We start from the raw sequence: 12,560 nt of genomic DNA, 5'->3' as shown, positions 1-12,560 counted from the left end.
TTTATATATAGCACTATTCTAACATAGGTATTTTGACACAAAATCGGACTTTTTCTGAAATAACATACCAATTTTTTTTCATATTTCGATTCTACGATTCAAATTATGCCAGAATACCAAGTTTTGTAAAAATCGTACGAGTAGTTTTTGAAATATTAGCTCTCAAAATTTTAGCTCCTCAATGTTAATTGAGTTTGGCAAATATTTATTTATATCTCTTTTTTTATTAAATTTTTTTTGATTTTTTCTCTCACATTTCGAAATTTAGGTTCATTCCAAATAAAATTTACGCATTGTGTTTTATTTTTTAAATTTCTATTTTTAAATAATTTTTATAAATTTTTCGAAAAACATTTTGTATTATAACTTATAAAATTTTTACCATCATCTTAAAGTAGGTATATTTTTAAGCATATCTGCAAGAAATTAGACTTTTTTATTCAAAATTTTCTAAGATATACACAAATTTACATATTTTTGCGTTTTGAAATTTGGCATCTTTTTTTTGAGCGATAATAACGCCAAATGTGGTCTATGGATTTTTGTTACACTGTATTGCCACAGCTATTTTTAACCTTAAATTTCAAGTAAAATTTTACCGAGAATTAATTATATGACATTTTTTCCCTCAGTGATGCGTAATAAATATTTATTAATACTACATGAAAAGCTATTTTTTTAAATAAATTTTTTAATATTTTTTAAAATTTCTCTCTATCTTTTTTTTTTTTTTTTTTTAATAAGAGTAAATTTTTACCTTTGGCGTTTTATCGTCTGCTACTTTACTTCATTTAAATCGAATTGTCTAAAACTGAGAATTTTTATTTGATGTTTATTTAAATTTTATGACATTAACTGCACAATTTATTTCTAAACAAACTGATGCTTTTGAAGTGGCTGAAAGAGAGGCTGGTACTTATTGCGAAAGGTGGTTCTAATTCTAAATGAAGTGAAATATTTCAACAATCTACAAAAATAATCATTTTATTTACAAAGCAACTTTCGTTGCATCGAAGGTTCACTGCTAACTAGCTACGTCGCAAACTAAAAACTAACATTCCTTTTCAGAAGCGAAGCGCCCTCTAACGGCGATACATAAATCATTTGGGGAATTTTTCCACACTCCCCACCTGATAATTTCTGCAAAAATTATCACTATTTCAGCATACAAATAATAAAATATAAGAAAGCAACTTACATATCAAATACATTCAACTGATGTAAATATAAACTGCAAAAGGAAATTCTATAAAATAAACAAATATAGTTAACTGCATCAACTCAAATGTTACTCAATACGTAAATATTAATTCAAATTACAAACAGTAAATTATTAGTAATAACTAAACTAATTATCTAAAATTAATGTTAGTGAATATGAAATATAAGAAGTAAAATTAAAAGGTTACAAATTTAGTTCATTTTCAGTCTGATAGTTCAAGGGGGTATATCAATTGTACAGGTCTCTTAAGGTCCCCTTTTTTAGTTTTTACCGCACATGATCGTACAAGACCATTACGTACTTTGAAGACTTGAATTACTCAACCTAAATCCCAGAGGAACTTAGATTTAGTTGTTCCTTCAAGTAAAACTATATCACCAATTTTAAGATTTTTCTTGGCTTCTGGTGTACCGAAGAAGTGAGCATTTCTTAACTCAAGGAGATACTAATTTTTCCATTTTTTCCAGAACTGTTTTATAAGTGTTGTCTGATATTCTTTTCGTTTTATTAGACTCTTTCTTGTTGGAGAGTTATTCAGGATCTCAGCAAAGTTGTATGGATATTCATCCTTATGTCCGATCAATAGAAAATCAGCCGGTGCAAGCGGTTCAGGTTCATGTAAATCGTTGTAAACGTAGGTCAAAGGACGTCTATTCACAATATTTTCGACCTCTGTCAACACAGTCATAAATTCTTCAAAATTCAATTGAGCTCTGCCTAATATCTTTTTCAACGGTTCCTTTATGGTTTTCATAAGGCGTTCATAAAAAGCTTCCCACCATGGAGCAAGCTCGACGATAAATTTCCAAGTCAAGCCTTCATTTGCTAGAAATTTTTGAAAGTCTGTACCTTTAATTATGCTGTAAAAATACTGTAAATCTTTGGCAGCATATTTGAAAGTTTTCGTGTTATCTGAATAAAAGGTGCGACAGTTTCCTCTTCTCGAAATGAAACGTCTGAGAGCCAAAATGAATTTGTTTGCAGACATGTTGGAAATGAGTTCTAGATGTAACGCTCGTGTAACAGCGCACGTAAACAATACGATGTATGATTTCTGAATTTCGTTTCCAGACCTGATGTAAACTGGACCTGTGAAATCCACGCCTGTAACATAGAAAGGTGGAGTTTCAACAATTCGATCTTTAGGTAACTGAGCTGTCATTTGTTTCGCTGGTTTTACTGCGTATTTCCGACAAATTAAACAGTTCCCTAAGACTTTCTTTACCAACTGACGGCCTTTAGGAATCCAAAATTTCTGTCTTAGTTTGGCTAAAGTTGCTGCAACTCCCGCATGCAGAACGTTATTATATTCCCTTTTTACAATTAATTCAGTAAATTTGGAATCTTTAGGAAGAAGAACTGGATGCTTCTCGTCAACTGTATATTCGGTTTCTTCTAATCTTCCCTTAATTCGAAGAATTTTATTTTCATCAAGAAACGGTGCCAAGCTGAATATATCAGAGCTTGGAGAAATTGACTTGTTAGATTGAAGAGCCTTAATTTCAGGTGTGAAGAAATCCATCTGGGCTTTACGAACACAAAAAATTTCAGTGTCCTGAATTTCAGAAGCACTTAATGTTCCACTATTAGCAGGCAGTTTTCTTGCCTTAGCAACGAAACGTCTAACCCATGCCATAATTCTGAGATATTTCAGCACATTACTGAATTTTGTTATATCCAATAGTTGATCATCTCTTTTCACAACAACGTCATAAACAGATATCTTACTACGGAGTTCTAGTTGCTTATCGTTTCCCACGTCAAACTTCGGTTGAACTGGCCAGTCTATATGTTTGTTTTGCAACCATTCTGGTCCAAACCACCAAATTGAACAATTTCTTAAATTAGCGACAGTAGTTCCTCGTGATATGATGTCGGAGGGGTTATCTTTCCCACGGCAATAATGCCAATTATTGCTTTCAGTTAGTTTCTGAATTTCATAAACTCTGTTTTTGATGAAAGATTTAAATCTTTCGGGAGATCCCTGAATCCAAAAATACGTTATTTGAGAATCAGTCCAGTGGAAGGGGATTACTTCGTATTTTAAACATTTTGCGATTTTATCACTCAATCTAGCGGATAAAAGCGCACCTAAAAGCTCCAATCTAGGAAGTGTAAGGGATTTCAGAGGAGCAACTCTACTCTTGGAAGCAACAAAAACTGTTTGAAAAGTTCCATTGTTCAAAACTATTCTCAGATATACCACGCATCCATAAGATTTCAAACTAGCATCAGAAAAGCTATGGAGTTCTATTTGTTTCACATCTGCATCTAATATTCCTTCTAAATAGTAGCGGGGAATTCTGAGGTGGTTCAGTTCTTCAATTTCTTCGTACCAGGCTTTCCATTTATAACTAAGATCAGGTGGCAGTTCATCGTCCCAATCAATTTTGGCAGACCAGATTTCCTGAATCAGACACTTTATTCTTATAGTGAAAGGGCCATAAAATCCGACAGGATCAAAAATACGGCCTGCGGTTTGCAATAGAAAACGTTTTGAGTTGATTGACGAGGAAATGAAATTTGTCAAGTGCTGAGTGTCAAAATAAAAATTATCATTATCCGTATCCCAGTTAATTCCTAACACTTTGATCGGGACAACTTCAGGAGATTCTTGCATTGAAAATTCTTTGCGATGCCAAATATCTTTGAGTTCTTTGGAATTAGTATGCCACTTATGTAGTGACATGCTAGCTTCATTAAAAATGTTCACAATTTCTAAACTTGTTTTCAGGGCTTGTTCTAAATTTTGGTGACCACCAATAATGTCATCAACATACAGGTAGTTTTTTAAGAGTTCTACTGTTTCAGGATATATTTCTGAATATTTTTTAAGGTGATGCTTAATAGTAGCAGCGAGAAGAAAGGGACTAGATTTTACTCCAAACAAAACTCTAGTAAATCTAAAGGTTTTCAAACTCTCATTGTTATCATTAGGATCATCTTTCCAAAAGAATCGTGTAACGTCCCTGTCTTCTTCATTTAACTCTATCTGTAAGAATGCTTGTGTAATGTCCGCTGTAAAGGCTATCGAATTTTGTCTAAATTTTATCAATAAATCAAAACTATCAGGATATAGGTTCGGACCAGTGTATAAACAGTCATTTAGAGAGAGTGTTTTTGGTTTATGGGCTGAAGCATCATAAACTATTCTTAGTTTGCTTGTTGCTCTATCATTTCTGATGACTGCTCTATGAGGTAAATAAAATAGGGTTTTATCATTTTGATTGTCTTCTTGAACTGGTTCAATAATATGTTTTAACTCGTAATCCTTTAAAACCTCTGTGTATTGAACAAACAAAGAGTTATCAATTTTAAATTTGTTACTCAATTTCTTAAATCTTTCAAGTGCTATATCCCTATTATCTTCCATTAAATGTTTTGAATTCGGTTTCCAAGGTAATTTTACTTGGTATCTGTAGTTCTTATACCTGATATCAGATTCGAAAGATTTCATAATTTCTAAATCAACAGTTTTGTCGTTTTGAGTATCACTTTCCAAACCCAAGTTTTCTAGCTTCCAAAACTGTTGTAACTGATCTGATATCAAGTTTTCATTTACAATTACTTTCATAGTTAATAATTCACTATGATCATTATTTACTTTACCCTGCAAACACCACCCAAATAAAGATTCTGTGGCTACTACATTTCTTGAAATTCTTTTAATTTTACCAGTAATTATAGAATAGTAGAAATCTACCCCTATGAGAATATCAATTTTGTCACTTTTTCTACAACAATCTGCTAATTGTAGATTTTGTAAAATTTTATTTTTCTTAGCAAAGTTAAAATCTGGAGGAGAGATAACAGTATTGAATATATTTTCGGTTTCAAGAAGCTCAATATATATATTAAGATTAGGATCGTTTACATTTTCTAGTTTTGCTCTAACAACATTAAAGGTTTTTTCTAACGCACTTTTATCACCAAAGGAATAAACAGAAAGTGATTCTTTTCTAACAATCGGAAGTTCCATTTTAGTAGATACATCTTTGGTTATGAAAGATCTCATTGAGCCATTATCAAAAAGAATTCTGACATTTTCAGATTTATCATTATTTCGAATCAATGCAGAAGTCGTTTGTAATAATATTTTATTAGATCTATTTTCATCGGAATTATATGACGAAACAGCGGAAATAACGCTCGAATCCGACGTTTTCTTTTTAGGTTTTTCATTATCTTTTTTCTGATGGAATGAATAACAAATGGCTTTCGAGTGTTTATTAAAGCAGAAGGCACAGTTTATTTTTTGTTTACAATTTTGGATCCGGTGATACCGACCTAAACATAAAAAACACCGCGATTCACTTTTTAAGATCTCCTTTTTCTTTTCTACACTTAAAACTTCGCAATCCGCAGATTTATGATTTGTGTTCCCGCAGAACAGACACTGCGATTCGGATGACGCCGCTAATAACTCAACTGTAGACGGCTTGCTCGTTATGGCTGGAGAATGTTTATGTTTGAAGGGCAAATGCTTTTCCAATCGCGAATATTTTTCTCTAGAATTATAATTAACAGAAGCCGTGCATTCTCTACTGAATACTTCGTTCCTCAAAAAGGCTAACAAACCTTTTAAATCCCAATTTTCGTCTTTAATTTTTCGGCTATAATCAAGAACGAATTCATTAGGAAGTAATTTCAAAATTAAAGGCGTTAAGAGATTTCCGTAGGTATCAGAGTCTATTTTTAATGCTTCAAGATTTCTTATCTGTACTTCGGCGTGATCTAAAAGTTTTCTTAATCCGTTTATATCATTAGGATTTCTAACAGGTGAAGTACTTAAGAGTTGTCCTAAATGCGAATTAATTAAGATGTTCTTTTGACCAAATCTGGAACGTAACAGTTCAAGAGCAGCTTCGTAATTATTTTCGATGAGAGCGAAACCAGAAATAGCTTTAGCGGCTGAGCCACCAAGAAAGCTTTTTAAGTAAATTAATTTTTCTATTTTTGATAAATTCGGATTTTTATCAATCGCATTTTCGAACTGACCTATGAATTCTAACCAATCCGAAGAATCACCATAAAATTTAGAGATCGTTAATTTTGGAAGACGAGTGAATTTGATACTTTCGTTTTGGGATTCTGTAACGGTTTCATTAGAAATGTCTCTATTTGCATTGTCCGAATTTTCCAACTTATTCAACTCTTTCAACTTTTTCTTTCCTCTAAACTGCCACACTTGAATTTTCTCTTCATATTCCAAAGCGGATGAGATTTCAAATTCAAATTCGTCTTCTTCGACTTTTAATTCTCGTTCTATTTCTGCGTCTAAATTACTCAAGGATTTTGATTTTTCATTTAACTGGTCTAAAATTTCTTCTAATACATTTACATTTATACTACTATCATCTTTATTCAGTTCGGTTTCAATTTTCTTTAATATCTTGGACACTCCGGTCCTCAATACCTTTCGTTTCGATTTCAGTTTAGCAATAAGATCTTCCATATTATATAAAAATAGAAAATACAGGCTTACCTTGGCTGTCTTCGCATAAAATGATATCCAAAATTAAAAACACAAACTTCTAAATTGGCCAAAGGTTCTCGGCACCGATGCGCCATATTGCGAAAGGTGGTTCTAATTCTAAATGAAGTGAAATATTTCAACAATCTACAAAAATAATCATTTTATTTACAAAGCAACTTTCGTTGCATCGAAGGTTCACTGCTAACTAACTACGTCGCAAACTAAAAACTAACATTCCTTTTCAGAAGCGAAGCGCCCTCTAACGGCGATACATAAATCATTTGGGGGATTTTTCCACAGTACTATCATCCATATTTTTAAAGCACAGTATATTTTTATAGAAACATCAGATTTAGAATAATCATTTTTATGAAAGTCAAATTATGATATAAATATACAACCCTCTAGAGACTGAATTAATGGAAGTTCAATGGTTATGTAGAAATGATCTGCAGCTACTTAATCAGTGGATAAGTCAGCAGATTCCGTGGACAAGTAAGAATAATTATATAAACGACACCCAACATTCTGAATTCAATTAACAACGAGGATACGATGTTTATTAAATGAATTCAAGAAGTTTTAAAACATAAAAAATCAACTCATTTTTTATCCTAAAATGTATTTTTGTGTGTAGTGTATTTTCATTATTCTAATTTAAAATTCTAATAATTCTTAAAATTCTAATTTAGAATGTAATTGTCAAGAACTGATTCCTAATCATCAGTAATATAATAAGTAATTATTACGGTTATTAATAAATCCTTCTTATAAAGTAATTGCAAATATTTCAAAAAACATTCTGTCTGAATGCAAATATTTTTCTGTGCAAATATTTTAAATTTTATATTAATCAAGATTGCACACGATATTATTTATTTGCATTTCAATTCTTAACGTCAGTTCTAGTAGAACTTACAAATCAATTATATTTAATTAAGGATTGGATTGGATTGGATTGTATTATTTAATTATGGCAAAGCACACGAGGGCTATCTGCCTAAAGGGAGGAATGCCTTCGTGGAGGACTTTCTAAGGGAAACTGGCTCGTATACACGTTACACATCGGGAAAACCACGAAAATACCCATGCAACCAGCCCGTTCGCAAGATTCGAACCTCGGACCGAACTACCAGTGATCAGCGTCTTTACCGCTCGGCCGTTTGTGGGCCTTTATGAAATGGAAGGCGATAACTTTATTTAAAATGATTGTCAGAAATACCAAAATGTTTCGAAAAGTTGGATATTTTTTAATATACTTTCAGAATGCTTAAAGAAAAAGAGAAGAAAAATACATTTTTTCGTTAAATTTAGTATTTTTATTTTTTTTTATTTAAAACTTTTTAATCTTATGATATTTGATTCTTGCGATTTCAAAAATAAAATATTTGACTAAAATATGAATAACATTTTAAGAAACCAAATGTAGGATAAAATTGTGTAAAGCAATGGGCACAATGATAAAACTGTTTAAAGCAGTTTATGCAAGTCATCCTAAGTTAAAATGTCGGTTATACATCTCTCTTATTTATATATATCTTTTCTGAACGGAACATTGAAAGGCGTATTAACTGTGCTTTACTGTATTTTCTCTTTTAATATATGCAGTTTTCAAATGCATCGTAGTCTGGGTTACAAAGTATTCTTCCGAATGAAACACAATTCAAATAAATAAAATCAAAGTTTGGAAAATTTATATTAAAAATGCTCAGTTTGAAGGAATAAATAGAAAATTTTAAAACAATTATCTGAAGAGACAATGCAACACAAACAATTAAAATAAAAGTATAAAAATTAAAAAATTACCTAAAATAATAACTATGACAAAAAATATATATAAAGAAAACTATTTGAAAAAATAAACGCTGCACCTTTATACGCAGTTCGAATAGGTAAATAGAAATTTTTAAAACAATTATTCGAAAAAAAAAACATGCAACTTAAACAATTAAAATAAATTTGAAAAAGAAAAAAATACTTAAAATAATAAGTTATAATTAAAAATATAATATAAAGAATATTATTTGGAAAAAAGGAACGATGGTGACTTTTTTTCCTCTCACGGGAAAGGAAACTAGGTTGCCATATGTTAAGAAGTTCGCCAAGTGAAGTATTCTTGGCGCAAACTGACAAAAAAAAGCCAACATAAATTCGTGAATTTCTCCGTAACTTTCGCTCCAAATTTAAAAAAATTTCATATTTAGGCGTAATTTGAGTCGTAGAATCGAAATATGTAAAAAAATTGGTATGTTATTTCAGAAAACGTCCGATTTTATGTCAAAATACCTATGTTAGAATAGTGCTATATATAAATCTAATATATATCCTAAGTCACGCTTTCGATACATGAAGAACGCAATTTGAATTTTGTCAATCGGCCCAGTAGATCGGGAGATATAGGACTGTCCAATTTTTTTTTTTTGAGCAGCGTACTTCTTTGGAGCACAGTTTCTTTAATGTTTATAAAATGTATCTTCGCTAAGCTGATCATTATATTTATAAATGATTAAACAATTTTTTAAAAAAATTTGTAGGAGGTAGTCATTTTGGAGAGAAGTCATTTCAGCTATTGTTTTTTAATGTTCTCTATATTACTGTTCACTTTCATAAGTGTTCCTCTTACGGAAATGGTTGTGACTCAAGTATGCTATAATTTTATATTACAGGAACTGGAACATTCTAACTTTTTGGAAATGTTTGGTAATTATCAAGGTAGTTTTTGTTTTACTATTCAGTAAATCCTAGACACTCATGAAGAAAATAACTAATTGCAAACACTTTGAAGCTAATACAAGAAGACTTTTATGTGCTTATAGAATATGTTGAAAATTAAAGACATGATTGCAAGAGGCAAGATCGCCATTTTTCTGGCATGCTGAAACTTGCTAAGATTTTGATAAAATGCAAATTACACTTTTTCTTATTAATACTTAAATTTCTTCTTTTTTCTTCCATTTCCTCTGTCATTTCGCTAAATGCATGAAATAAAACTTCAAGAGCATTTTAGTCATCTCAAAGTATTCATTTTTTTTTTTCACTCTTATTTTATAAATTTTTCCTGACTGATACAGTGTACCAATGAGTGGTTAACACTGCTGAATACAGGAATCTGACTTGGGTTCAAAATCAGTGAATGGTCTGACTGCATGGTTGGTTTTCATAGCTAATTTCTCGTCAACTTAAATACTATATATTTTAGTTATACCCTATTTATAGTTTTCCATGGAAATATCCCCTCTCTTTAGGCAGCTAGTCCTCATGTGCTTTGCTGTAATCAAATAAGTTATGGAAAAGTATCATGCTGCTTATGATTTTACTTCTCATTGGAACCTTTGTCACTTAACATAAAATCTACATAAGCCTCTGGACTGAGTGGGTATATGACAAAATGAGGCATAAAAGAAAGAGTAAGCATAAAACTAACTGTTAGTATAAACTTAAACAAAATATCACTAATCTGCTTTATAATATATGTGGGGCTATTTTAAAACAGTATAAAATATTAAAAAATATATGAGACTATTTTAAAGCAGTGTAAAATATAAATGTTTCAACAAATTTTGTATTTTAATGCTAATCATTGGTAAGAAAGTAGTATTTTCTTAATAGCTTCACTTGCTTAATTCAAAAAGTGATAATAATTATGAGATAAAGAATTATAGCAGTTTGCCTATGTTATTGAACTGTTTAGAATATATTTTTTTAAAGTAGCCTGGATTAAAAAAGAGATTAACGCAAAAAAGTAACAGTTGCAAATTATATTCTGTATTTTTAAGTTATTATTTTGATTATTCTAATGGTTCATTTTTTGCATTTTTAGATATTTAGTGTATCATATGAAGAAATGCTTGAAGATTTAGAACAGGTATGTATTACATGTATGCATTAATAGTGATGCCAGTGTATATTTAAAATATTTATGTTGAATAACTTTTATATGTTTATACAGGCAGAGCATGCATTTACTGGAATATTTTGCTGTATTATTTAGTTACTGATTGTAAATTAATAATTACTGCATGCTTTATCTTGAGTCTCAATTTGCATATCTTTTGATTTATTGACAACAGTTGTGTAATTGTGATTACTGTATTAACTCATTTACTGGCCTATTGTATGTGTATCCAAATCTTAAGGGTATGTTTTTGAAAATCCAGTATATAGTTTCTTGTGATACATTATGTTTAAATGATTAGTTTTAGGTAATATCTCCTCTGATTGGTTTTGCATTACATCAGCAGATAAATAACAAATAATGGTATTTGAATAGTGTGTTGCCAATATCACTTCATATTTTTTGCAATGTGCTTTCATACTCCTCTCATTCTGTTTCTGTTTTTCAGTTTTAATTCACAATGGTAATTATTATAAAGATTTTTAACTGCAATAATTTTTCTAAGTTTGTGATGGAGTTATGTAAGTGTTATTGTAAATTGAATGCTTGGTAATTGGTTTTGAAAGGCAAATAGCATTCCAGAATTCAAAGTAATATTCATAAGAGTACAGGAAGCAAATGATTGCTCGAATTGTCATGTAGATTCAAAATATGTGCATGGAGATAGGGTGGCCAAAGAAAAGTAAAGGGGGTTTCATCAAAGTACAGGTTTTAAGAAAAGAAATGTAAATATCCAAAGTTAAAGAATGAAATTAGTTAGTATATTATGCATGTTAGAAAGTTTGTATGTAGATGGAAAGTCTAGATATTTTTCATAAAAATTTGGAACTCTAAATAAAATATAAAAGTCCAAGATTCTGGGAGAGAGTTCAAGAGTAATTATTACACCTAACTGGTGACCAAAATGTTACAACTTTTAAACACCTATCTTGACTGTTCATAAAGGAAACTTTGAACAGTGTTATAACAAGTAGACACAAATAGTAGAATGTAGATCATATTAGCAGATGAGGCTGATTACATCATATTGCAAGGGCTAGATCAAGGCTAGAGCATTTCAGCTTATTGAGACTGAAATTTTCGTTGGAATTTTTAACCTTTTATACAGAAATTCAGCTCAAGAGAAAACTGGGATTTTCCAGCTGTCGTGTCCAACTTGATATAGGAAGTGAAGACAAAGAAACATTGTTGACCTCTTCAAAAAACTTTCGTGCAAGACATCAGTACCATTGAAATACCCTCAAGGGGCAAACCCTTGAAGGTATTTCTCTTGAGGGCAAAACCATAGCATGCATGCATATAGATTGTTACTTTGACATGTCACTCAGTGCTTAAAGCTGTCCATGTTTATAAGGAGATCTTTGAGACATCCTTTTCCAACCCTGTGACAATCATATGAGTTCCAAACACTTTGACTGATGATAAGAATCTCTAGATTAACAAGATTATGTAGCCTAGTTAGAAATTTTAAATGAATATTTAAGTAAAATGAGCATTTAAATAATTATTAATAGTTATATTAATATGTCTAATTAATGCTTAAATATTTTCTTTAATAATGGTATACTTCATATAATTTCATCTCTGTTTTAACTGATAAAGTTTAAAATAAAAGGGTTTTTTTTTTTTTTTTTTTTTTTTGTTTTTTTTGGAGGGGGAGGGGAATTATGTAAGCAGATATACCAGGTACTTTTGGTGTATAATATTTTGAGTATTTTTATAAATAATTATTTATTTTATTTCATTGTATAGCCATTTTATTTTGTAGGGAGATGTTGCTGAAACAATCAAAGTTTTTTTCGAGTCTTCAAAGTCTTTTCTACCCGAAAGCAAAAGCACTCTCACATTGCAAGAAGTATGCTTAATAAATCTTTATATTATTTTTATTATTTTCATAAATTTTTTTTTATGGATGACTTCTTTGTGTTGTATGTAAATTTTATTCACAAATATTTATTTTCTCTTTC

At 30.5% G+C, this 12,560-nt stretch overlaps 1 protein-coding gene across 3 annotated transcripts in view; it reads left to right on the top strand.

The window, feature by feature from the left end:
* Positions 1–12,560, top strand: part of DNAlig3 (DNA ligase 3) — a 224,371-nt gene that overhangs the window by 89,146 nt on the left and 122,665 nt on the right. For all 3 annotated transcript variants that reach the window (XM_085813879.1, XM_035358921.2, XM_035358920.2), the window contains exons 6-7: positions 10,519–10,563; positions 12,362–12,448. In XM_085813879.1, the coding sequence (XP_085670005.1) occupies positions 10,519–10,563; positions 12,362–12,448 (132 nt within the window). The remainder of the gene's footprint in view (positions 1–10,518; positions 10,564–12,361; positions 12,449–12,560) is intronic.

Source organism: Stegodyphus dumicola, chromosome 1 (assembly GCF_044657685.1).
Source record: "Stegodyphus dumicola isolate Sdum_Otavi_A_Nest chromosome 1, ASM4465768v1".
Classification (NCBI taxonomy): domain Eukaryota; kingdom Metazoa; phylum Arthropoda; class Arachnida; order Araneae; family Eresidae; genus Stegodyphus; species Stegodyphus dumicola.
Note: the sequence above shows the minus strand (reverse complement) of the source record. Positions and strands in the feature narration are given on the sequence as shown.